At 34.6% G+C, this 27,684-nt stretch overlaps 2 protein-coding genes across 2 annotated transcripts; one reads left to right on the forward strand and one right to left on the reverse strand.

The window, feature by feature from the left end:
• Nucleotides 1-9,993: 9,993 nt before the first annotated feature.
• LOC114924920 (uncharacterized) lies at nucleotides 9,994-10,689 on the forward strand. The gene is made up of 2 exons (XM_029291094.1): nucleotides 9,994-10,153; nucleotides 10,253-10,689. Exons 1-2 carry the CDS (start codon nucleotides 9,994-9,996, stop codon nucleotides 10,687-10,689), a joined length of 597 nt encoding a protein of 198 aa, XP_029146927.1.
• Nucleotides 10,690-11,816: 1,127 nt separating this feature from the next.
• LOC140176815 (serine/threonine-protein phosphatase 7 long form homolog) lies at nucleotides 11,817-13,204 on the reverse strand. Its single transcript, XM_072208368.1, has 4 exons — nucleotides 12,934-13,204; nucleotides 12,648-12,846; nucleotides 12,443-12,530; nucleotides 11,817-12,341 (listed from the first exon to the last, which is right to left on the reverse strand). The coding sequence occupies exons 1-4, from the start codon at nucleotides 13,202-13,204 to the stop codon at nucleotides 11,817-11,819; spliced, it is 1,083 nt and encodes a 360-aa protein (XP_072064469.1).
• Nucleotides 13,205-27,684: the final 14,480 nt, after the last annotated feature.

Raw genomic sequence — 27,684 nt, forward strand, 5'->3', positions numbered from 1 at the left:
TTAAATTGGATGATCAGATTAGTTTAGCCAAAATTTAAATTTTTTCTCTTATACAATTCGGACTGTCCGATTAGAGGACAAATTTTTTTTAATAAAAAAATCGGACTATCCGATTTCTCTTTTTACTGTTTTAAAACAAACTGTTTCACATCCATGTCCAATACCTATATTTTCCACATCCACACACAACACACACGCTACTGCCATATCGAAAAAAATGAGCCAGTGGAGTCTAATAATTAAACTTTTCTTAAATTTCATTCAAGTTGGAAGTGTATGTTCAAATTTTATGTCTTATTTTAAAATATCAAATAATTATAGTTAGTAACCGCTAGGGTATGGTATATGCAAAATGCAATGTATGCAAATATGAAATATGCAATGCAACCACTCTTTAGCTAGAAGGTTGTGAAGCATAACTGGTACAATTTGGCGGCACTTGCCAATAATGATTAATGAGTTATGGCATCTGCATTAAAATCCGAACGTTCCTTCATGACCCTACACACTCTCTGTCTCTTTATTTTTTCTCCTCTTCAGTCCCTATCTCAACATTAAATACAAGAGACAACGATAGAAAATTAAATTATTATTATATTATAGATTTATCCATCTTGTATCTAAGTAAGGCTTACATAGTTAAAGTTAATTAAAATATTAAATCTGTTTTTGGCTAACTAAATATTTTATTTAGGTTAATTGACCAAACTGATTTTATATGATAAAATTAATTATTAATTAATTAAAAAATTAAAAAATCAATTTTTAATAGGTTATAAAAATAAAAATTGATTTTGAGGACTTGAGGTAATAATCGATTTTGTCTAAAAAAAACTATTTTTTATCTAAAAAGGTTAATTTTTCCAAAAAAAAAAATCAGTTAAAAATTGATTTTTACAAAAAAATCAGTTAACCAATTTGAAACAAGAATAACATAAAATTTGGTTTAATTTTTATTAACCGGTTAAAAAATTAATTTTAAAATTTAATTTTAATTAACCAATTTTTAATATTATGGATATAATTTTTAAAATTGTTTTATTAAATTGATTACAAAATTTGATTATAGTTTTTGGTCCAGTTAACTATGTTTTAGATTTTAAATATACACTCATAATTCTAAGAGCATATGTTAAATTTATAAATTAAAAATAATTTTATTAAAAATATAAAGTTTTTAAATTTCTAATGCATTTAATTTATTTTGAGTTCATTAAATAAAAATATTTAAAATTTTTTACTAATAATAATTTTATCATGGGTCTTTAAATAAAGCACATATTAACTAAACCTATTATTATTATTATTATTATTATTATTATTATTATTATTATTAGTAGTAGTAGTAGTAGTAATAGTAGTAGTAGTAGCAGCAGCAACAGCAGCAGCAGTGGTAGTAGTTAATCCTCTTTTTGTTTTCCAATTTATGTATGTTATAGTTTAAAAATAATTAATATGTAAATTAATAAATAATAATTAATTTAAAATTAGGTAAAATAACAAATATTTTAGTTTTATGTAAATACTAAATTTCAACTATATCAATAAAAAAGGCTTTAAAAAAGAAATGTTGAAATACTAGTGAGATACAATATATTACTACTCCAAGAACCTTACTCCTCTTTTTATATAAGTAATTAAGTATAAATGTGTATCTATAAATATAAATTATTATTATTATTATTATTATTATTAAAATACTAATTAAGATGTTTTTAAAAAATTGTGAAAAAAAACTACATAATTAAGCCTTCAATGTGCTTAAAATGAATATATTAAGAAAACAAAATAGTATCGTACACAAAATTAGATAGTATATATATGTTATTTTACACATTTTAATATAGTTTTAGATTTTAATATAATTTTATAGATGGTTAATTCAGTGTTTAATTTTTTTTATATACCATACATAGTATACATCGTATGGTTATAAGAAAAAGAATTCAAAATTTCACTAACACTAACTTAACTAGTATATTTAAAATATTATTAAAAGGTAGAATTACTTTAGTATTTAAAATGATAAAAAGTTGTCAAACATAAAAATAAAATATTTAAGAAATTTAAATACGTTTTTCTATTTTTCAACGTGTTTGTCAAACACATCTTAAATCGTTAGCAAAAATAATCTCAAAATATGCCAACAATAAATAAATTTTTGAAAGAGTTAAAAACGCAAAAAAAAAAAAAAAACTTAAATATTAAATATATATTTTAAAAGAATTTTAAAAAAATTAAATGTATATACAAAACTTTTTGTTATTTATAAAAATATAATATTTAGTAATTATTTTTATCATATTTATGAATTATTTTATAAATAACATTATCTAAAATAGGACTATACACGGATCGGATCAGATCGAATATAGTTTAAAATTCTATTCGATATGCACTGCACTCATCGGATCGGATCGGACCGGATATCGGGTATATTAATTCAAAAAAACTATTTTAAGATTCTGTTTGGCTGTTTTTACAAAAAAAATATTCAGAAAATTCATTTTTCACATGTTTAAGCCTATTTATTTCTAAAATATTATCAATAAAATTTGTCTTTAATAACAAAAACAAAATAATAACACAAAATTTAACTTTAATTATTCTAAGTTGAAGTACAACATAAAAAATTAATAACAAGATATCATAAAATTTATAAAATAACACACTAAAATTCATATCACAGTAGAGTTTACTTTTTTAAACTATGCTATTTATATGGAATGTGTGGATATCATTGCCAAATCCGCAATCCGATCCGATCTTAGTGCAGATCAGATCTAATCCGATCTGATAGCCCTGCGGATCGGATATTATCCATAAAATTTGAATCGAATGCGAATAATTATCGTAGATATGCAGATATTATCCTACCCATGTGTAGCCCTAATCTAAAAATTATTTTGTGATCATTTAAATCTTTTAACTACGGTAACTCTATTTTTGAATTACGGTGCGAGGCTATAAGGCTATAATTGACCAAAAAGTTGGGCTTTGGGAAAAGTTAGTGGGGCTCACAATCACAATATCACATAATGAAATGAAGCCAACCAACCCTGGTTTGAGAATTCTGACTTGTGAATCTGAACATTCTTTGATGCAAAGAAAGAAATCTAGTGGGACGCGTGGCATCTTTTTTGGGACTCTCACACGTTTTTCTCTGTCTCTGTCTGTACCGTACAATGCGCCGTCACACATACGTTCTTCGCTTTCACATCTCATCGCCTTCATTTATTTGTTTCTTTTTTTTTCTCCTCTCTCTCAAATCGAATATTGTTGGCTCTCGGCCTCTGGCACTTGGTTGTATTTCATTTTCTAATTTTCTTTTTTTGGTCATGATATTTTATTTTCTACTTTTTAAGTATTAGTAGGTAGAATCAACTTTGTAAACTGACTGTTATCTTTTAAGTATTTTATTTTTATTTGATTATTTCATATGTTTGGTATTATTAATATTATATAAAAATAATTATATATGAGTGTCTATTTTTGAAAATTGAAAAATTCAAACTAGATAAACAAAAGTCGTTATATTTATATAGACATTGAGTAAAATATATATATATATATCATCAACGCTGAACAATATCTTTTAAATTTATAGATATTTCAATAAGAGTAATTTTTCACATCCAAATAATTTTACATCCAAATTTATTCAAGTGATTTGAGTTATACATTTATTTTTTTTCTGTTCTTCTTGAAATAAATGAAATAATTAATTTAAAATTTTGAAAATTTTCATATCCAAAATAATTATTGAATTTTCAATACTTGGTTTAAGAAAGTAATAAGTCATTTTTGCTCAACTATACTCCCGTAGTCAAAGAAGCTAAATTAATTAGCTTATGTGATAATAGTTCTGAACTTGTGATGGTTCTTTTAAAAAATATTAATGTAAAACTCAAACAAAAACATGTATACACTAACTCTTAATTATTCAAACACTCATTGTAGCTGCTTTATTTTCATATTTTTCTTATTATTATTATTACTATTTTTTAATGTGGAAGCAAAGAATTAGAAGAATAAAATGGTAGGTGAAGTGTATATATAGCCAGCGCAACAGAGAGCCCTAGGTACTGGAAAATGGTTTCGTTATGCGGTGCCCTGGCGGTGCCAATAAAATGGAACAAACTAACGAAGCAAAAAATAATTGTAATATTAATTAATAAATAAACAAACAAAGTAAGATAAAAAGTTCAACGCGGAGAATCAGAAACGAGTGAAAGTAGACCATTAATTATGATGATGATTGATTACATAGCCAGTATGCATCTTAAAGGGGAAGAAAAAAAAATATTGTGGTAGTTGAGATCCCATTTTTTACTTCTTAGACTCAGTTACCAACCAATTTTAGAAATTATGCACGAGACCTTTTATCTATTTTAAAGTAGAAATTATTTAAACACTCTCAGATTTTTGTATGTCATAAACTTATAATGTAATCTTTATTGTTTAAAAGTTTTTTTAAGGAATATAAGGAAAAACATACAATTGTACTCTTATATCATTCTTAACCCATTATAATTTGATTGTATCTAGCAATAATCAAACAAGATATGAAGATGATATATTCGTTAGAGATCGGTTAGTATTATAATTTGGCTCAATATATTATAAATTGACTATTAATATCGATATCACATAAATCGTTTTAAATATTTTGAGTAAATCTAAAAGTAAAAGATAAGATAATAATATTGTATTATTTTTTAAAAAGAAATTATTGTTCACATATTGATTTGAGTGTCAACATATTTTTTGCAGGTATTTAATCTTCTTATTCTTTTAATTACCATCGAAATATAACTCATCCTAATTAAGTGAAGCTCAAAAAATAATTGCTTCTGACAAACTATATCAAAATCAAGCCACACAAAAACAAAAATAATTATATATAGTTGTATAATCATTAATATAATATTACTCTTTTATAATAAAATACATATAAATTCAATCTAATTTTATTTGATCGTTACCATTATAATTAGGATTTTCTCACAATAATTTTATTATTTATGGCTAGCATGACTTATATATCGAGGATTTTTTTATTTAAATTAAATAAATATAAAATTTACAAAAATATATAAAATATAGAGTAATTATTTAAATATATCTCATATTACATTTTAGATATTGAAAAAAATATTAAATATTGTTGTATTTTAAGTACTGAAATTTCGATCTATGACGCAACAATGACTGACATATCCTGAATGTATTTGAAATATGTGTTACTTGAAAAGATGGATACTGAACATCGGTTTAAATGCTGATTAGGATCTCAATATCCGAAATAAGTGCAAATTGGCAAATCAGGTCAAAGTATATTTTGAATACCAAGAAAAAAATTTAAATATAATCTTATCTCGGATACTGAGACCCTAAACAACATTTAAACACATCTCGATACTCCATACCTATTTTCTCACATGACATGTATTTTGGGTGTATCCAGCCGTTGTTGCATCATAAGTTAAGATCTCAATATTCGGTATATGGCTATATTTAAATTTTTCTCTCCATATCTGAGATATCATCATACGGTATATATTTAAATAATTATTTTATATTTTATGTATTTTTATAAGTTTTATATTTATTTAATTTAAATAAAAAATTTCATTATATCGATCAATTAACGAATTGAATAAATTAGTAAGCATGATTGTCCAAAGTAGAGGGTAATGCAGACCCACTAGTTGGTTTGATGGAGAAATTTTAGGCCTATCATTGCACTATAATTATTATTAATAATAGTATAGTATCTGTGACTATCAGTCTATGTGATAACCTAAAACAATGACTTCATGTAGAGTAATAGCTTACTATTTTCATGATTAATTAGTACTAGTTACTTCTATCTATAACGTTTCTAATTTTAAAAGAAAAATGGTTACGAAAGAAGCATGCATGATGATTGTTAGTTTGTTACACGTCATAATGTGGCATGACTTGAATTGTTCCATAAATAAAAAACAATTATGGAAACAAAAAAACATAAAAGGAATGTAAAAAGTGAAATTTGGTTTATGAAAATATCTAAACTTAATTGATTAAGCGGGGATATATATATAGAGTAATTTAAAGTTGAAGAAATAAGTTTTAGGACGAATAAATAATTTAATTAATTTTTTAAAAAATATTTAAAATATAAAAATTTATATTAAAAATAGTTTATAAATAAATTATTTTATTTTAATTTTTTAATTATAAAATATTTATTTTAAAAAGAGAGTGATAAAAAAACTTTTATTATAAAAAAAATCACTTTTTTTAACTTCTCCATAAATACTTTAAATAATTTTTTAAAAAGTTATAAGTTAATTTTAAAAATTATACCACACATTAATGCTATGACTTTTTATAAATTAAAAGTAAAAAAATAACTTATAATCCTATCCAAATTAATTCTTAATCTGACTTACCTTCTGGCAAATTATTTGAAGAGAAAAAAATTATAAAATCATTCCATATATCAAAATTAATTAGACATGTATTATACTTTCGACTTTTAAGTGAGTATACAACTACGATTAAAAAGTGTGTTTTGAATGATCATTTTATTAAAATTCAGTTTTTTTTATAATAATTATATTAGACAATTTCTTTTTTAGTAAGGTTTTAATTAAAAAATGCTTATTTTTATTATTCAATATAGTAATATATAAAGTAAAAATTTAAGTAAAATGAACTTTTTATATATAACTCAATAAAATTATTCAATAGAATAAAAAATTTAACCCTAATACACTATCAGTATAAAGATATTTTACATATACATAAAAACTATTAAAAAAATAATAGAATTGGATGACTTTACAATATATTTTATATTAAAGTACACCAAATTAACTTAAAAAAATGAATGTGTAATTTATAGAGATCACATAAAAACTAAAATTCATAGCAATATTCATTAGCTACTATATATATGTGTGTGTATAAAATCGATAATTTTAATTCTTAAAGACTATATTTAGAGTTTTTATCGGTTTTATATCCATTCAATACTACTCTACTGTTGCATAAAAAAAAACAAGTTTGGATTTATTATTTTTTATATCATTGTTATTTTTTTGGTTAATCCTTTACCAATAAGCAGCTACAATTGAACACTGAAATTTGAATTCTGAAGAACAAACTATTAGAAAAATCTTTTACATCCAAGAATTTCGAACAGAGCTTGCCAATTGAAAAAAAAAAAGAAAAATCTGATTGAGCATATTTGATAAATCGATGTGTCTAAATTAAATACTTCCTATGCATAAATATTGTTTTTTATAATTTAATAGAGAAGCATATCAAAATAGAAGCTAAAGAAAGAAGGAGGTGATGACGAGGTTGTTCATTTCTTTTTCGGGTTTTGATTTTGAACATGTTCTCATGATTTTGGAAAACTGGATTTTAATATAAAATAAGAAAAGAAAAATGATTGATACCAAACTCATAAGATTGCATGTGAAGTTGGAAAGCCGGCTGGAATATCGTCATCGTTGAATTTAATTGTCACACATGGCAGCAAACCCCCACTGCCAAATTAGTGTATGTATCTTACCTTTTTCATTGTTTCGGACCTATCATTTAGAATTTTAACGGCCCAATACAATTCCTCTAACAACATTCTCACTGTCTTAACGGTTCGAAATTATTTTTACCTTTTAATTAGGGCAAAATACCATTATAAGCCAATGCCATCTAAAATTTACGTATATAAGCCAAACCAAAAATGATTTCAGTAATGCGCCAGAACGTATATTAATATAATTCGAACCAACATGGTTCAAACTACATTTGTTAGTAATTCGAACCAGCGCAGTTCGAATTACAAGTTGACTGTTGTTAATAAATCGAATCAAGTTGGTTCGAACTTCAAGTGCACATAATTCGAACCAGGGTGGTTCGAATTATAGAGAGAGAACGCTGACAAAGTAATTTGAACCAGGCTGGTTCGAATTAAACCAACCATAATTCGAACCAGGCCGGTTCGAATTAGTGGGAGACAGAAGCCTATATATATGTTTCTAAACGTGAGTGGTCTCATTAGAGGGAGTAAGATGGCTAGTGAGGAGAGTTTTGTTGTTTTGGTTCACCACAGAGGATCCATTAAGAGAAAAACTCGTTCCGGTGTGAAGTTCACAGATAAGGATCCTCTCTGTATTGTCGTTAGTCCTAGGACGAGCTATGATGACCTTGTTAGATCTGTGCTGATGAAACTCGGTCTGGAAGGTGCGAAGCAGGTTAAGAAGTTTTTCTATCGCATTCCAATCACGGTCCTCTAGGATACCGTGAAGTATGATTGTTTCACGATTGGTAGTGATGAGGACTTGCAAGTAATGTTTCTTTGTCGGCGGCAGTTTCCGGAGGTCAGGACACCAGAATTGTTGGCAAAGCTTGTTGATGTGGTATCCAGCTCAGGAGTTCGAACCGGAATACCACCACTTTAGCCACGGCAGCCGGTTCTAGTTCCCGGCCTGCCGTTGCTTCTTCCTCCGTCCCTGTGTACGAGCCAACGGTCCAACCCGTCGCATCCCCGTCCTTTGCTGCTGATCTGAATGGCAGCGGAGGGGACGAGGTAGGATCATTTGACATTGCGCCGAACGCTTTACCGGGCGTTGCACCGCTTGGCGTTGGAGATGGATTTTTGGGGGAAGGAGAGGAGGATGACGTCGAGCCGGATATGATTGATGATGACAGCGGCGATGATATTGGAGCGAGTGAGCCTGCATTGACGGTAGGTGGTTCTAGCTCTGGCACACAGCAGTATCCACCACATTTTTCCTCTTTGGACTTGGATGCCATGAGGCAGGAGGGGGTATCTGGTCACTCTGTTGGATTCGGGGCTAGAGATGTGGAAGGGACTGCTGGTCTGACAGAGTTCCAGGTTGGTCAGCAATTTCAGGATAAAGATGAGGCCCTGTTAAGTGTGAAGACTTATAGCATCCGGCGAGGGGTACAGTACAAGGTTGTGGAGTCTGATCATCGCCGTTACGTGGGCAAGTGTTCTGAGTTTGGGAATGGGTGCACATGGTTGATTCGACTGAGTCTCCGGCAGCGCAAGGGCATTTGGGAGGTCAAACGGTACAATGGACCTCACACTTGCCTTGCCACCTCCATCTCTAGTGACCACCGGAGTTTGGATTATCATGTGATATCGGCGTTCATTATGCCAATGGTTAGGGCCAATGCATCCGTCAGCATAAAGGTGCTCTTAAATGCCACGGCAGCACACTTTGGGTTTAGGCCAACTTACAGGAGGGTCTGGATGGCGAAGCAGAAGGCTATTTCCCTCATCTACGGTGACTGGGATGAGTCATACAATGAGCTCCCTAGGTGGGTGTTGGGAGTCCAGTTGACGATGCCTGGTATTGTTGCAGTCCTACGGACGAGCCCCGTTCGAGTTGGTGGACAAGTTGACGAGTCTCAAGCGTATTTTCACAGACTTTTCTGGACGTTTCCACCGTGCATCGAGGCATTCCGTCATTGCAAGCCGCTAGTTAGCATCGACGGCACACATCTGTATGGCAAGTACGGGGGAACGTTGCTCATCGCGATTGCACAGGACGGGAACTCGAATATTCTACCTGTTGCATTCGCACTAGTAGAGGGTGAGAATGCAGAGTCTTAGTCATTCTTTCTCTCCCACCTTCGACAGCACGTGACACCGCAGCCGGGATTGCTGGTTATCTCGGACAGGCATAACGGCATCAAGGCTGCGCTTGAGGCACCTGACGGAGGTTGGTTACCTCCATCTGCATACCGTGCATTCTGCATTCGACACGTAGCGGCTAATTTTGCCCTTACCTTCAAGGGCAAGGACGCACGGAGGCTTCTAGTGAATGCGGCTTATGCGAAGACCGAGGTTGAGTTTGATTACTGGTTTGATATTCTGCGGTCTGAAGACCCGGCGATGTGTGAGTGGACGAACCGGATTGACTACTCCTTGTGGACTCAGCATCGTGATGATGGGCGGAGATTCGTCACATGACGACTAATATCTCCGAGTGTGTGAACTCAACACTCAAGGGTGTCAGAAATCTCCCTATATCCTCCCTGGTGAAGGCAACATATGATAGGCTTGCGGAACTCTTTGTTCGTAAGGGGAGAGAGGCTGAGGCTCAGATGGAAACCGGACAACAATTCAGTCAGCACTTGGTGAAGTCTATTGAGGCCAACTTGAAGATGGCCAGGTGCTTCACGGTGACTTTGTATGACCGTGATAACTCCGAGTTCACCGTAGCAGAGACCACTCCTACTGGTTCTTTCTCGTTGGGTAGCTATAGAGTATCGCTTGCCTCTCGGACCTGTGACTGCGGGTACTTCCAGGCGCTTCATTTCCCGTGCCAGCACGCACTTGCATGCTGCGCCTACTCACGGGTTACCTGGTCATCTTATGTTCACAGCGTGTATCAGATTAGTTCAGTGTTCAGTGTGTACCGGATGGGATTCACACCACCGATACCGGAGGGCTTCTGGCCACCTTACGACGGGCTCACGGTGATTCCGGACCCTGCCAAGAGGCGTGCGAGAGAGGTTCGTCCAAGATCCACTAGGATACGGACGAATATGGACGAGGCAGATCCGAACCGACCAAAGAGGTGTGGCCTCTGTCGCCAACCCGGACACACCCGTCGGAGTTGCCCACAGCTTGGAGGATCGTCTCACACGGGGGGCCAATAGTAGCGATGTTGTTAGTGTTAGTGATTATTGATTTTTATTTTTCCTATTACATGTTATGTTTGAGGACTTATGTAATCTGTTGATCTTTCTACCTTCTAGTAATGAAAAAGCTGTTTTCGAATTTGAGTATAGCTAGAAATCCCATAAATGCAAAAGTTGATAACTAATTGTCAACATTAAAGTGTTATATGATTCAATGATAATAAATATTCACTGATCCATTAGGTAAATACCAGATTTCGAAGTACAATAAGATGAACAAACAACAAGGAAAAATAGCTCTAAAGTAACAACAGTAGTCCACATGGGTATCATACATGAATGAACCCTAACATCCAAAATAGATGAAAAGTAAATCATCTAAACAAGTGGGAGCCCGTCCCACAACGACGGGGTACCCGTGGCCTCTGACCTCTGCGGATAAACGGCTCCTCATCCTCGATCTCATCCGCGTCCTCCTGCGGGGCAGGCTGTGCAGGTGGCGTAAAATGGACGGGTGCGGCAGACGGCCCAGCGACAGACTCTGATGCAGCGGTGTAGGCGGAAGGTGGGGTACCTCCCAAACCAAACTGGTCACCAACAGGTGTCGTAGCAGGCTCGTTCAGATCAACATCTAAGGGTGCCTGCGTGCCGGGGGTCTGACCACGCCTCCTGCCCGGCACGTCCTCCTGCATGATAGCCGTAATCTCCTCTAGAAACTGTGGACTGCCGAAGTCCGCATCAAGCGTATCTGCGCCAAGAAAGTCCTGCCATTGTGATCCCGGAATAACCCATGGAGTATCGTCCTGCTGAGGCTGGTCATCGGCGGGTATACCAACAAAGTAATGTCCAAGAGGTCCCGACCCAAGTCCAGCGTCACTAGGCTCAGCCCCGTCACCCATCTTTGAGCCATACCACTCACCTCCGTGCCCCCCATCCTGGGTACTAACACCAGCAACTGCAGCCGCCCCTGCACCATCCCCGCCCTCGGGCCCATGCTGATCGTCGTCATCGTCCTCAGGGTCAGGAGCAGCGGCATGAACCGCAGCACGCCCTCTACCTCTGCCTCGTTGGCCTCGTCGTCGACCCCCAGCGGGGCCGGCCTCGTCATCATCCTCCATAGCACGATCAAGCCATCTCCAATCACGCTAGCTCCGCCGTGTCCCCACGCGAGCTCTCCTCTCAACCCGCCGCCTGTCCGGCACGTCGTCAGGACGATCCATCTCAGGAACTCGCCCAGCTCCCCGCTGTGAGGCCTCAACAGGAATAGCAACGGCTCTCGGATCCCCCAAGTGCGGATCTGGAGACAAGAACCTCTTCCTGTGCTGACTCCACCACTCCAGGAACTCATGCGATGGACCAGGGTCAGCAACAACATCGAACCTCAGCACGCTCTCCGCACGGGACTCCCAATGGAGATGCCACTTCTGCAGATGGTACGGGAACCATCGATCGCCGCCTCTGCCGTCCTTCGACATCAGAAAGTCGATGTTCAGGGCGGGATGTGGACGGGGCTGCACCCCTCCAAACTGCGGAAGAACCCTATCTATCTGATGCCACTCTATGACGGCAAAGTAGATAAGCAACGTAACAGACCGCCACAGCGCCATATGCCGAGGCTCCAAAACCTCTGGATGCACAACCTGAAGTACGTCGGGGCTGTTGTACGGCATCTAGATAAACTGCACCAAGAACTATACAGTGTCAGGGCAACTCATGAACCCAACTCGTAAAGTGTGGTTAAATAAAGAAACTTATTAAGTAACATACTGACCTCTCTATCCTGCAACCGGTCTATCCAGAGCCTCCACATCTGAACTCTAGGACCCTTCTTGCTACTGGAAGGGTTGTAACCTGACCACCTGCATCATACACATGTCTTACCGCTACTTAAATGTGTGCTTAGGGTATCCAATACATTATAAATGAACACGTAGTTATGTATAGTAAATTGAAATAGACAAGGCTTAGTACAGTACCTCGAGGCCAATGGCCAGCTGAACGTCTCAAACCCTGCAGGCCTAAACCGAGGAAATCGCCAGAAAATCCATGACTGAAGTAGCTGAAGTGGGCCCGCTAGCTTGATAACATTTCTGTTCGCCACTCGGCACATGCACCGGTATAACCATGCCAGTGCTGCAGAACTCCAGCTGTAGGTCCCCATCTCCTCCAGCCTAGCTACAAACGGAAGCCATCTGATGTGAATGCGGTTGCCGGACTTGTCCGCAAACAGCTGCGTGCCCAACAACATCATGATGTACGCACGGGCATATTGACGCACAGTCTCCTCATCAGCTCCCTCTGGGCACTCACCAAAAGTCTCCTGAAACCAGCTGCAGTTGACTGCGTACTTCTGAACCTGGCTAGGAGGAGGTACCACTCCAAGCAACTCCTCGAACCACACCCAGGCTGGACGGCCACCCTGGATGTATATCTGGAACTCTGATAGGCAGCCGCTGACGTAACTCCCATCCACTGGCAAACCCAGCTGGTATGCCACGTCCTGGGGTGTGATCATGCACTCTCCGAACGGCATATGAAACGTGTGCGTTTCCGGACGCCATCGCTCGACGAATGCACTGACAAGGGCCTCGTCCAACCGGAACCATCTATCGTTCAACCTTGCAAGATGGTATAGACCGGCCATCTGCAGGTACGGAACATATCTGTCATCGAGGAGCATGCCCTGCTGCCGCCGCATGCTCCTGATGCATCGCTGAGGCTGCGGAAGAAATGAACCGCATTATTAGAACCAACTTAATTACCAGTGACAAACATAATCAACACGATAATTCATAAACCAAAAAATCATACTAAATATGACCGCTTAAAAATCCAAGAACGAGAACCACTTGCATAAACAACTAACATAAGAAACCAGCATAAACCACTGACATGAAAGATCTAACATAAAACAACCACAACTAAACCGCTAACATAAACCACTAACATAAACCACTAACGACAACCTCTAAGATAAACCACTAACATAAACCGTTAACGTAAACCACTTACATAAACCACCGATATAAACTACCAACATAAACCACTAAGATAAACCACCAACATAAACCACTAACATAAACCACTAACGTAAACCACTAACATAAACCACTAACATAAACCGTTAACGTAAACCACTTACATAAACCACTAAGATAAACCACCAACATAAACCACTAACATAAACCACTAACATAAACCACTAACAGAAACCACTAACATAAACCATTAACGGAAACCACTAACATAAACCACTAACATAAACCACCAACTAAACCACCATCTAACCCGCATGCAAAACCACTAAGTCACATGTACCGGTAGAACAAAGTTATTTCCGTACTAACCTCCTCGTTGATGACCCCAGCTATATGGGCGACTCCGTCCAAGCGATATAACCGTGCCGGATCGTCCCCCATCAGCAGAGTATTCCGTTCAGGTCTTCCTCGGAGAGAATCTGGGTTGTTTTCTTTGAGATTTGGTGGGGTAGGGGAAGGTGAGAATGGTTCGAATGAGGCTGATTCGAACTTCTTATATAGCCGAATCACTAGTAATTCGAACCAGGGTGGTTCGAATTACTTGAAGACTTTACTTACCTATAATTCGAACTAAGCTAGTTCGATTTACGTGGAGACGGAGTTCGAACCTTGCTGGTTCGAATTACAACCAACTTTTCATCAACCTAATTCGAACTTGGCTGGTTCGATTTACTAAGGAATCTAATTCGAACTGAGCTGGTTCGAATTACATATATATAGCTCTTGGCTCATTACTGAAACGAATTTCAATTTGGTTTATTTACGTAATTCTCAACTTGCCTTGGCTTATTCTAGTTTTTTGCCCTTTTAATTATTTTTTAAAATTATGTAAAATGCAATCCTTCTTATAAAGATAAGATAACTCGCTAAAACCTATAAAAAGGGAGTCTCATCATTCTTCCATATATTATTATTCAACTTTATACATTTATTTACTACTTTTTTTTAGCTTTTTGACTTAGACATTGGGATGTCTTTGCAGGTATCACCTCACATTATCAAATTCAACCTCACCAGCCGGACCGACAGACATCCGATCCCTCTTCACCTAAACAAATACTTTTTGAACCTTCAGGTACCGCTTGAACATTGATGCCATCTGTGAAGATTGTTGAGATTCTAGTAGCATGACAGACGTCTGTGAGGAGCAACTCAACCAAAACTCGGAACCTAACTCTTATCGATAGTTTGATCAACCTAAATCTCAGAACCACAGCAACCTCCCAGGCCATGGGCGGGTGGCCAACGTGGTCCACAACCACACGGCATGTACTCAATCGAGACAGCAGTCTCAAGAAGAAGATCATCAGTCTAATAGAAGCAGGTCATTCGACGGCCTAGGAGAAGATATAAACCGCATAATTCAGGAGCTTTGTCACCGAGTTCAAACCTTGGAAGGTAGGATTGCCACAAATGAACACTACCAACGAGAGCACACGGGCGAATCGATATCTCGAACCGCCTCTAGAAGGGAGCACAGAACGAGAACCTCGGATCAACGTCACAAGAGGCGTAGGAATCACAATCGATCTCGATATTCCAACTGAGAGGACCATAGAAAAAGACACCATAGAAATTCCAAGCGAAGGCAACACGAATGCGTGGTACTGGGAGCAACCCGATTCACCGAGAAAGTCCTAAGAATAAGGTCATCAAAAGGGTTCGATAAGCCAATCGACATGAAGTACGACGGCACCAAAAACCCCCAAGAACACATAACGACCTTTGAGGGCAGGATGAACTTCGAAGGAGCGGTCGACGCTATCCGGTGCTGGGCCTTTTCGGTAATCATAGCCAGTCCGGCTATCAAGTGATTCAACGCGCTCCCGAACTGTTTGATCTCATGCTTCAGCGACATCTCTCGAAAATTCCTTGCACAATTCACCACATGTATAGCCAAAGCAAAGCATCCGTCAGCCTCCTAGGCATCACTCAACACCGGGACGAGTCTACAAAAAAAATATCTTGATAGTTTCAACGACGAGTGCCTAACCATAGACGGACTAACCAACTCGGTGGCTATTCTGTCCCTAACTAACGGCCTAATGAATGAGGACTTTCGGAAGCACCTTACAACGAAACCCGCTTGGTCGACACATGAGATTCAGAGCGCGGCGAGGGAATACATAAACGACGAAGAAGTGAGTCAGGTTGTGGCCGCCAATAAATGACACCACAACAACATGGCACCTCAAAACAACCCCATCCAAAGACATAAATGAGAAATGGTTTAGGCCATACACTCAAAATCAACCACCATAAAAATCTTTCTCGTGATCTAAACGTCTGACAAGATGACCTATCGAGACCAGAACCGGAGAGAGACTTAGAAAAGCTACAAATAGGACAATCCAGAGGAAAAGTCACTTACATTAACAAGAATTGGTAACTTATCTTTTTGCATCTTTTCTTTTTTGATAATTCATTTTTCTTTCTCGTTTTTAAAGGGAACTCTTTCCTACCCAAAGCAACAGAAGGTTTTAACGAGACCCTCACGTTGTAAACATTTTTCATTTAAGTAAAGTTTTCCTTTTTTTTTTTAACAAGTAAATTCTAAACGTTAAATGAAACTCGACAAAACGCCTACCCCGGAGATTAATCATCTCGGAGGCCAATGAAATGGATATCCAAAGTTAACAAAACTAAAATATCAAAACAGCTCATCAAGAAGCAAGTCTTTAAAACACAAAGTAACGTTTCGCTTCCCCACGTGAGATTGACGATCTCCCAAACCACGGAGAACCGAACTCAATCAGTGTAAACTCCTGATTAATTAATAAATAATTAAATAATAAATTAATTATGAACCAAAGAGATTAAGAAATAAAAATTTTATAATTTGAAAAAGTAAAAATATTTAGAATACGAATTAAAATACTAATTTTAAAGGTTTCGACTCAAAATTGGACCAACAAACTAAAACGGTTAAACCGAGCCCATATTGGGCCCAATAACTCAAGCCCACATATATTAACACCCTCACACTTTACCCAAACTTAGAATTTCACATTGAGAGAGTGAGGGACACAACTAAAAGAGAGAAGAGAAGTGAAGAACCTTAACTCACTATTCACCTTCAACTTCAATCACTCATAACTTTTGATTCAGAGCTCTAATTGATGAGCCATTTGTAGCCACGCGTTCGTCTCAAAATTCTCTTCGATTCTATTAGAAAAAATGGTAAAAAACTTGAAATTTATTATCCAATTCTTTCTTCTATTCAATTTCTCTTTTTTAGTTTTGATTTTGAAGAAATCTTGAATTTTTTATATTTAGGGCAGACTCAATTGTGAGTTCTAGTGGAATTTTAACTTAAGGCTACAAGGAATAAGGTAAAAAAAAATTTTTCAATCGTTTACACAAATTTGTGTTATGAATTTAGGTTGAATTATGTAAAATTATGTGATTAGATAACACAGAGCTCGATTTGATTGGATTTAGGGTGAAGCGGAACTAACCGGTGCATTTTGGTGCAAAATTGGATTCAAGGATCGCCTGGTGTAAAATCAGTGGACGTTGGAGTTGTCCGAAGGAAATCAAAGTGTTGGAGGAACCGCTACCTAGAGGTATGGATTTTAGTTTCGAGTAGGCATTATGTAAAATTATGTGAATGCGTAGGTTAATTGTCCCTAAGATAGGATTTGAATGAAATTTGTTTGTTGGTTGCAAATTGTGAGTAGAATGGTTATTAGGTACAATAAATGCATATGTGTGAATTGAATTTGAATATGAAATTATGGTTTGATTGTTAATAAATATGATTGATGTGGACATTGGGTCGGAGGCCGTGATGGGGTGAGGAATTTTTCACGTGGTAATTGGAGGTAAGTGTTGTAATTGATTGTAAGATTGATTAGATTGTTGAATTGTTGATTATGGATGGAAATTGTTGGAAATGAATGATTCACTGGATAATTGGTTGATTAGGTGTTGAAATAGTTAGAAAGGGGTAGAGAATTTATAAATACATGTCGGGTACGCTTAGAAAAGGTTTTGGTATGGTTTAGAAGTGAGTTGGATTGAAAACTGGTGAGATTAAGTAATTGTGCAAAGTTTGGTAAAAATCAATTTTTGACAGGGCTTAACTTGGCGCTCGAAGTTCGTAATCAAATGAAATTAGTTCTAAATTAAAGCTAGGTGAAAGATCTTTAAAACTATATAAGGATGAGGGAAAATAAAATTTTGTAGAAAAAGTTATGAATATTGGAAAATGAGGTTTAGAGCTGAAATATGAAATGTTGTAGAAAACCAGAATTTTGGCATGTGTGTCCACGCACACAATGGCACCTAGGGGAGTTCGGTTTGCGGTTTGGTTCGATTTTTTGACAAAAATTCATCCGATCCAATGTTATTTTAATTATACAGTTTGGTTTGGTTTGATTTTTTATCGAGATCATCCGAACCAAACCAAACCAATTAATATCAGTTTGGTTTGGTTTGATTTTTTCGGTTTTTCAATTAATTTCAGGAAAAAAAGTTTAAAAATTACAAGAATTGTTAGAGCCAAGACTGGAGTATAAAATAATAGTAAAATGGATGTGAAGGTTGTGACATTCATGACAAATTAGTAGAACTTATTCAGTAAAAATCAAGTTCAATTAATCATGAAAATGAGCAAAGTTGAGGGCTGAGGATGGAGCAAAATACCCGCTAACATATTTATCGGCAATAAAAATACCTGTTAACATATTTGCCAGAAATTAGGCATTAGCCGTCTTATACTTTGTCATTAAAAAAAGTTTTAGTGACAATTATACAATTGACAGTAAAAATCTTTTTAATGATCGCAAAAAGTATATAATTATCATTATATAATAATAATAAATATATAATTGTCACAACAACACAAGTTAATAAGGCATATAATAATTATTATATTATTACTACTAAAAATCTATTACTAAAAGTGATTTTTGTTGTGGGTGCCTCAATAACACTCTCATATATTAATTATAGTCAAGGTTGTCAAACTCACGAGTCTAGATAAATTTGTGGAGCTGACCTAGACTCGACTCGTAAACTCGTACGAACATTGGCTCGAGGCATTTTCTCTACCCCTTCTTAATTAATTACTTGGCTTCGTGGCAGGATGCTTACTTTTTTTATATTTAAAAAATATGTCCGAGGTTATCTCCGAAGTGAATGGTGGACCAATTCAGTCACGTTTTTATGTTCCAATTGATTCCTTTTTTTGATTATTCTCAAAGGAGAAGATTTGGACCTTGGACATATCATAGTTCCGAATCGAATCTCTTTAGAAAGAAGATCTTTTGTCTCATGGTAGCCTGCTCCAGTTCCCTTACGAAACTTTCGTTATTGGGTTAGCCATACACTTCACATGTTTCTAGCGATTCACATGGCACCTGTTATAAATTTTTTATAAAAAATATATATATCATGTATAATATATATATATATTTATATATATATTTACTCAAATATAGACTTTTAAATGTAACAATTTCAACATCAAAATACATAATATATTAACATAATACTACAACTATAACAAGTACTTTAGACTACACATTCAAATTCTTCACAAGTATGCATTTAGTTTAACATAAAACACACGATCACAAAATCAAAGCTTCATATAAAACAACCGAAAAAACAACAACAAAGCAACAATTAAATGTTCTAATAAAGTAAAACTCTAAAACTGAAATTTTCAAATATCTTCATCTTCCATGGTATCAACATCATCATCTTCACCATCTTCATCAGAAACATCATTTCAGTAGATCTAGGAATACTAAGAACTGAAGACCCTATCCCTGAACCAACATTCTCAGACATTTTGTACTTTTGTCCTTGAATCAACAAATCAACAAACCAAATAATTAATTTAGCAAATTTATCCACTTATTTTTATCCATCTTTGAATAATAATTAGAAATTATTTTAGTGTTATCCACTAAAATACAGAATTTCAAATTCAGTTGCAAAATTATCCACTAAACAGTTGCAAAATTAGTTATTACAGAGTTATCCACTAAACAGTTACAAGGTTATCCACTATCAAAGTTGATAAATAATAAATTCAGATTTTAGATTTCAATTGTAAAGTTATCCCCTATCAAAGTTGATAAATTCATAATTAACACTAAGAAGTAACAACTACAAATTACAAGAAGCAACAATTAAGAATAAACTAAACTAACACATTTCAGAGTTTAATCTTTCAGATATTCAAATTAATTAACAAGTAACAACTAACTAACAGTTTAACACTAATAACTAACAAGTAACAACTACAAATTACAAGAAGCAACAATTAAGAATAGACTAAACTAACACTAACATTTCAGAGTTTCAATCTTTCAGATATTTAGATTCATTAACAAGTAACAACTAACTAACACAATAACACTAACAACTAACAAGTAACAACTACAAATTACGCAGCAGCAATTAAAAACAGACTAAACTAATACTAAGTAACAACTACAAAATGCAGCACTTCAGTAACTAGTTTTGTTTTAAACCATTCCTTAATCTGAATGAATGAATGGAGTCAGAAAAGTGACAGGCTGTGCTGAGGAACCAGGCGTTGCTGTGCTATGCACGCAAATAAGCAACGGTAGCGTCGCAGATGGCAGAGGACACGACGAATGACGACAGCATGATGAAGTAGCGGACAGCAAAGGCTCCATGAGTCCATGTGCTTTGATGCAGAACAAATCCAACATAGAGCAGAGTGAGAGAGTGAGAGTAAGAGAACAACGGAGAGGGAGACAGTGATGAGCTGTTTGGGGAACGGCGGCGAGGGATGGACGGCGGCGAAGGACGGGCTTGGGGAAGAGCCGAAGAGGGCTTGGAGAAGAGAGTGAGGGCTTGGAGAAAAGAGTGAGAGTGTTAGCACCGTTTGGAATTAGGGTTACGTTGCTGAGTTGTTCCCTTTCTCTTTTTTTTTGTTTTATTTTTTTGCGTCAAAAACGACGTCGTTTTGGCAAAAATGGGCATTCAAATCAACTTCGCTGACTTGTTCTCAAACTTGCGAGTTTGACCGATTCTGTCCGAGTCTATCCGAGTCTACCCAAAAATAAATGTGTGTCCGAGTTAACTCGATTTCATTATCTAAACTCATAAACTCATACGAGTTTACGAGTTAACTCACGAGTTTGAAAACAATGATTATATCTATTATTTGAAAAATATTTAAACTGTGTTAGCTTGACGAGTTTGAACAAATTTAGAATATTAGTACGTATTAGTATAGAATATTCTTATTTCTTTAATTAATCACTATATTCTTATTTCTTTAAATGAAAATAGCAACACAAAGTAAAGACTGAAGACTTATTTAAAAGAAAATAATCAATATATATAAAAACATAAAAAATAACATAAAAAATTTCTACTCTAAATAACCTTATCACCTGTCCAAAATGCCTGTTAATAAGATACTTATTAATATATAGTATTATAAATAATATTACAATTTGTGATATTTATAAACTTCGAAAAATTAGTAAATAATTAGTTAATAAATTAATTTTTTAATAAAAAAATTAGAAATGTTAATTTTATAGTAAAATAAGATAATGCTAATTAAAACAAGAATTTTAACACTAATTTTAAAGAATTTGGCCTAAAATTGAATCAAACGGGCTGAATTGATCAAACCGAACCTAAAATGGGCCCAAGACCCAACCAATTCATAAAAACCAAATGAGCTCAGCTCATTCCTCATTCATTAAGTGCCCCACACTGAGGAACACAAAGAGTGGTGAGGAAGGGTTTCAAAACCTTTGGATTCAATTCAATCCACTATAACTTCTTGCTCCGAGCTCCGATCGCCGATCGCCGCACTGTTTGTGGCTACGCGATCACCGCATCGAGCTCTACAATTCCATCGGAACAATTTCATAGGTAAGCTACTCTATCACTCTCAGCCTCTCCTTCCCCCAATTTTTCGAAATTATGTAAATGGTGTTGAATTTTTGCCATTTTGATGTATTAGGATTCGATTGGCTTGAGAAAAATATTCACTCTTGCTTGTGTGACGCTTGGATAAGGTGAGGATTCGAGAACCCTAGTTAATTTCTTGAATTTGGGTATTGGGTATTGAATTAGTGTATGGATATGTGAACAATGTGAACTTAGGTGTTTATGCACATATTGGAACGTGATTTTGGACAATTGAGGCTTGGTGGAGGATTGGTGTGAATACTTTGGTAATTTTTGGACTTGTGGGGCTGTGCAGTTTTGGTGATTTGACTTGGATAATACGTGAAAATTGGCCAAGATATGGTTTAGGTTTCGCATATTTAATATATAATGTTCTGTGAAAACTTAGGCTAGATGATCATAGGTTAGGAATTGAATTGTATTGTTGTTGAATGGTTATAGTGAATGGTATAAATTATGTTGCCATTGGTTTTGAGGGTGAAATTGATGTCTTTGTTGATGAATTATGAAAGTTGCGTGTGATGATATTGAATTATAATTATTGGTGATTAATGAGATTGAGTTATTCAATTAAGAATTTGTTAGAAGTGGTGGATTGATGAATTGCGGCTTGGATAAGAAAGTTGAGAATGCTTGGTATAGAATTGGTAAGTTTTGGATTGAGTATGTATTGATGAGTAATGGTTTAATAACATAAATGTATATGTTTAGGAGGGATGAATTATGATTTTGTTGATGTATTTAAGAGATTGATGCATGACATTGTTGATTTGAGATATGGTAGGATATGGTGGTTGTTGTAGTGTTGGTTGTATGCCTAAGAATGATAGTATTGAGTTTTTTGTGGTAAAAATGGAGGTTTGAGGTTTTGAATAAGAACTTGATTTTTAAGTGAATTTCGTCGAGCCATAACTCGGCTTCCGGACCCCTAAATGATTTCAAATTTATTTTATTTAAAAATTGGGTCCGTGAAGTTTACGCCGTTTGAAGAACGGAGGAAAAATGATTTAAAACGAAAAAGTTATGTGCGTCGGAAGTTTGGTGTTTAAATTAGCAAATCTGCAGAATTTGGACTGGGTGAAATTTTTTGGAAAAACGTACACCCACACGTACGCGTGACATGAGACATCCGCGTACGCATAACCCTCATTCGCGGAAGGTGGCTACTGCCTAGTGCTAATGTGTATGCGTAATCAAGGAATGCGTGCGCGTCTTGGGCTAAACGCATACCCACGCGTACGCGTGGCCCTATTTCCTGCAAAAACTAAATTTTAAGTTTTTAAACTGAATTTCAAACTTCTAAACCTTCGTTTTTGTTCTTTTAGCCCTAAACTATAGTAGTAAGTCTAGTAATGAGCTGAAGCTAGGAAAATGTGATAACTTGAGAGTGAAGTAATAATCTTATATGATGAATTAGGTACAAATTGCAATAATATGAGGTGTATGTATGAGATCAGGCTAGACTATGGCTATAAAGAATGAATGTAAGGAAATGATGATGATAAATGATGAGATTTGGGATGATTGTATGTGGTCGGAATGGTCGAGATGTATGTGTGGCCGAAATGGTCGAGATGGCAAGGTTTGGGTGTAATCCTGCTTGCATATTAATTTGAAAATGTGTTCGATGGCAAGTTAAGGACGGAAGTTCCCTCTCTTGTCGTGATGTGGATGTTGGGAAGGTGGAAAGGCACACTCCTTCGATGTGGAAAGGCACTCTCATTCGTGAAACCTCCAGGAGAAGGTGGAAATGCACTCTCCTTTGTTTATGATCCTCCTGGAGATGCGCAACCTAGAGACCAATGTTTGGGTTAGCTCCAGATGTGTCGAGTTTTGGCAAAGTAACCGACACGTGAGTCATGACTAGTAGGATAGACATTCATCATATGCATTTTGTTTGTTTGATTGCTATGCCTTATTTGGGATTGCCTAACTGAATATATTATGATAATTGTGATAATTGCTACTTGCACTACTTGTCTCCTACCTGTGCTTGCAATTGTCTGTTTGTATGTATTTGTAAACCCACTGGAGATGGAGGAACGGAGGAAAGGTGGTTAGGATGGGTGTTAAGATAAAGTTTAAGTTAAGTTTAAAATTTTCTAGACACCTACCCTTTTATGGTTTCTGTTTAGTAATTTTAAGTTTTATAATCTGAGTGTTGGCGTTCTAGGATTGCCTCTGGCATTCTCAGGACCTTATATATTATATGCGTGGCACATTTACCATGCTGAGAACATTCGGTTCTCACCCCATACTGTGTTGTTGTTTTCAGATGCAGGTCGAGAGGCTCCTCGCTAGGTGTCTGGACTTCTGAAGCGGAGTAGTTTATGGGTTTTATTTTGATGTGCAGTTTTGAATATATATGTACTTAGTTCTTCTCCAAGAAACTTGTTTATTTTGTCCCTCTTAGAGGTTTGAGGAGAGTTAAGATTTTATCTCTGTATTTTGGGTATTTTGGGACATGTATATATGTTTGTAAATATTCTCCGGCCAGCCTTAACTCCGCAGGCTGAGCTAGTAGCTTGTTATATCGTTCTCTTGACTCTCTATTCCTGTTTCCTATTTAGCCATGATTTTAAATTTTAGCTTTCTTCTCACGTAAGTAACCCTTATTTCTGAGCGTTGCGTTTTTAATTTTGCGATTTTGCTTTACCTATTCTTCAAGGCTCCTAGAATACTACATTCTTTCAATTATTAGTGAATTATATTTTATTTTAGAGTTCGTAATATCACACCACTTCTATTTTACGATTTAAGCATAAAACCCTGTGTGGTAGGATGTTACAATATTAGGTTAAGAAGAAACGTGATATTTGTGTGTTAATGTACAATGAAGATTATTTATTTATAGGTTAAGAGTACGAATTTAATTATAATGATAAAATTAAGGTGAATTTTATTAAACTCTTTATTTTAAAGAGTAAATTATTTTTTGTTATATGTTATAGTATTATTAATTGAATATGTTGATATTTTATAATTAAATTTAACCATTCATTTAATTTAAATTTTGATAACTTAACTAATGAACTATAGTATAATTCTTTTTACAATTTATAAAAATTATTAAAAAAGTTCTATTTTATAATTTTTTTTTCTCAAACCACATATTTAATTATTTATTAATCATTTTCAACCAAAAAAAATCTCAAAAAAATAAAATGAATAGATAAAAAAATTCAAGACATAAAAAATTTTCATTTACACTCTATCACTTGATAATTCTATCTTACTTCTTTTGTATTTTTCAAAAAAAAAAAATCATTCTTCGTACAAGAACTTCTTCGTACAAAGACAAAAACAATTTAAAAAAACGGTTAAATTCAGAGTTTCGGAGTTGTTGACAACAGGAGAAAAAAATGGAGATAAAAAACTATGCAATCTACACGTAATTTAAAATTCAAATTCAATTGGATGAAACTAAGTGGGTTTTGAGTTTGATTCATAGTTTAGTAAGGGAGTTTCACACTATTTTTACTATGTATCAATTTTTGTCTCCTCCTTTGCTTTGTTTGCATTGGGTTCCACCTCCAATTCATTTTATTAAATTGAATTGTGATGCTAGTTGTTTTGTTTTTTTTGGCTATGCTGGCTTTGGTTGTATCATTCACAATTCTCATGGATGTTGGTTGAAAGGTTGCACTGGAAAAGTCGAAGTGTGCAGTGTTCTTTTTGCTGAATTGTATGCAATTTGGAGATGTTTACTTCTTACTTGAAATAGTGAATTTCGTGAGATTATTTGTGAAACAGACTGTTTAGAAGCTCTTTTCTTAGTAAACCAAAGAATATTTGGTAAGGATATTTTGAAATGGGATTTGGCAAAGCATATACAGGATGTTATGAATTGGAATTGGAGAGTCTCTATTCTTTTAATTCAGAGAAATACAAATAGTGTTGCAGATTGTATGGCTAAAGCAGCTGCTTCTAGCGCGGACATTCACTCGAATTGGAGTCAACTATGGAGTGAACTTCAACATCTAATAGATTTAGATATGAATCTAGCCAATTAATTTAGTTTTGTCTTTATTTTTTTCTTTTTTTTTCTGTTTAGTCACAAAAAAAAAAAACTAAACGGGTTTATTTTATAAAATGTGTTGTTATCTCAAATTTTTTTATGAATTTACGTGCTTTTATATATATATATATCAATTTATTTATTCATTAAGTTCATTTAACATGCACGGCTCTAATTTAACTATAATTGAAAATAAATTTTATTGTAATGAAAATTTTTTTAATAACTACCAAATATATATACTATATATGAAGAAGTTTTTTGGAAAATATGAAGAAAATAAGAGAGAATTATCAAGATATAGTGCGTTTGAAAATTTTAAATGTCTCTTGAAAATTTTTAATATTTGCTTTTTTATCTTTTGATTTTTTTTGGAAATGATTAATAAATATGTGATTTGAGAAAAAATAAATTACAAAATAAGATTTTTTTAAATAATTTTTATAAATTGCAAAAGAAATTATACCATAGTTAATTAGTTAGGTTATAAAATTTAAATTAAATAAAAAGATAAATTTAACCATCATAAATTAATTTATTTCAATTAATAATATTGTGACATATAACAAAGGATAACTTACCCTTTAAAATAGAGAGGATTAAGTAGAATTCACCAATAATTAATCTAATATCAAACTAAATAAATATAAAATCAATCTGAAATATACCAAGATATAATATTAATATATAATATCTTAAATAATATATTCTACTAATACTCATCATTAGTAGTCAGCAGTTTACATATTCATGTGACTTGTTGAGGATTAGAGATCCTCATCACTTTACTAGCCATTAAATGAAGCTTAGCTTGTATCTCGTACCTTAATCATATTATTATCAAGTTCAGATCTTCACTGCACAAACAAAACAAACTTAACTCACTCTTTGAATTCCTCCATGTCTCTCAAAATTGCTTTATAAACGTATACAATATTTCTGTATTGCCTCTTATGGCCCATGTTTATCAATAATTAATTTGTTGTATCAAGTTTTTTTCTTACATGATGTAAGTTTTGGACCTACAAAATTGTCTGAAAAGTTTATAATAACTTCGGAGGCATAAATTCATTTCATATGAAGTGATTTTAAAATTCTAAGAGTAGAATGAAAGAAAAAGAAAAGAAGAGGTGACATCTACAGGGTAATTAATCCCCCCCTTCCCCTCATAAAATGCTAGATTGAGTTAGTCAAATTAAGATGTACCTTAAATTGTAAACCATAAATCCTAATCAGATTTAGTGAAATTCCTTTTAATAGAACATAATCATAATAAGTTACATTTTAATTTCTAGCATTTCAACATTTTGTACCTTATATGCATCAGGTGGTTCCTGCTCTTTTGCTTTTCTTTTAGTTTTGAAAATATAAGGTTGGTATTAACGAACCAACTTTTACAAGAAATCACACCTCGGAGAATGCAAGGATATAGGAGTTGGTCATGGTTTGTCCAGATTATCACATGATACAACTTCTTCATAATTTATTAAACTTGTCTGCAACAACGTATAAAATGATAGGATCCTTTTCCACCAAATCAATGATTCATTACAATATGATGATGATATTCTAGTCCTCATCAATAATAGAATGCATGTGGTTTCCTCTAACTTAAAAAACCATGCCAATTAAGTTTTTTTGCCTAGAAATAATATTGTCATCAATCATAGAGCTAGTTAAACTCTAAAGTGGTCCCTCACAAAATATACTAATTTGGTCCCTAAGTTCCCAATTACACTACTTATATCCCCAAGATTGAATAAAATACACCTAGGTGGTCCCTTACCTATTTTCCGGTCAAATTGCTTGTCGCGAGGAGTGACTTGGCACTGACTTGGCACCCTAAAGTGTCTAATGGTTATATGAGGTGGCAATTAAAACTGTGTAACCCAGTTTGGAGCCCTTGAAGGTAATGGAAGTTCTATTCGATCAACGATAAAACGCCAAGTCAGAGCAGACACAAAAACCCTAGCTAATAATCTAGTTTCAATGATTTTTTATCAACCTACACAAAATCCATAAGTAAAATCCACAATGATGCAT

This window comes from Arachis hypogaea, chromosome 12 (assembly GCF_003086295.3).
Source record: "Arachis hypogaea cultivar Tifrunner chromosome 12, arahy.Tifrunner.gnm2.J5K5, whole genome shotgun sequence".
NCBI classification, from domain to species: domain Eukaryota; kingdom Viridiplantae; phylum Streptophyta; class Magnoliopsida; order Fabales; family Fabaceae; genus Arachis; species Arachis hypogaea.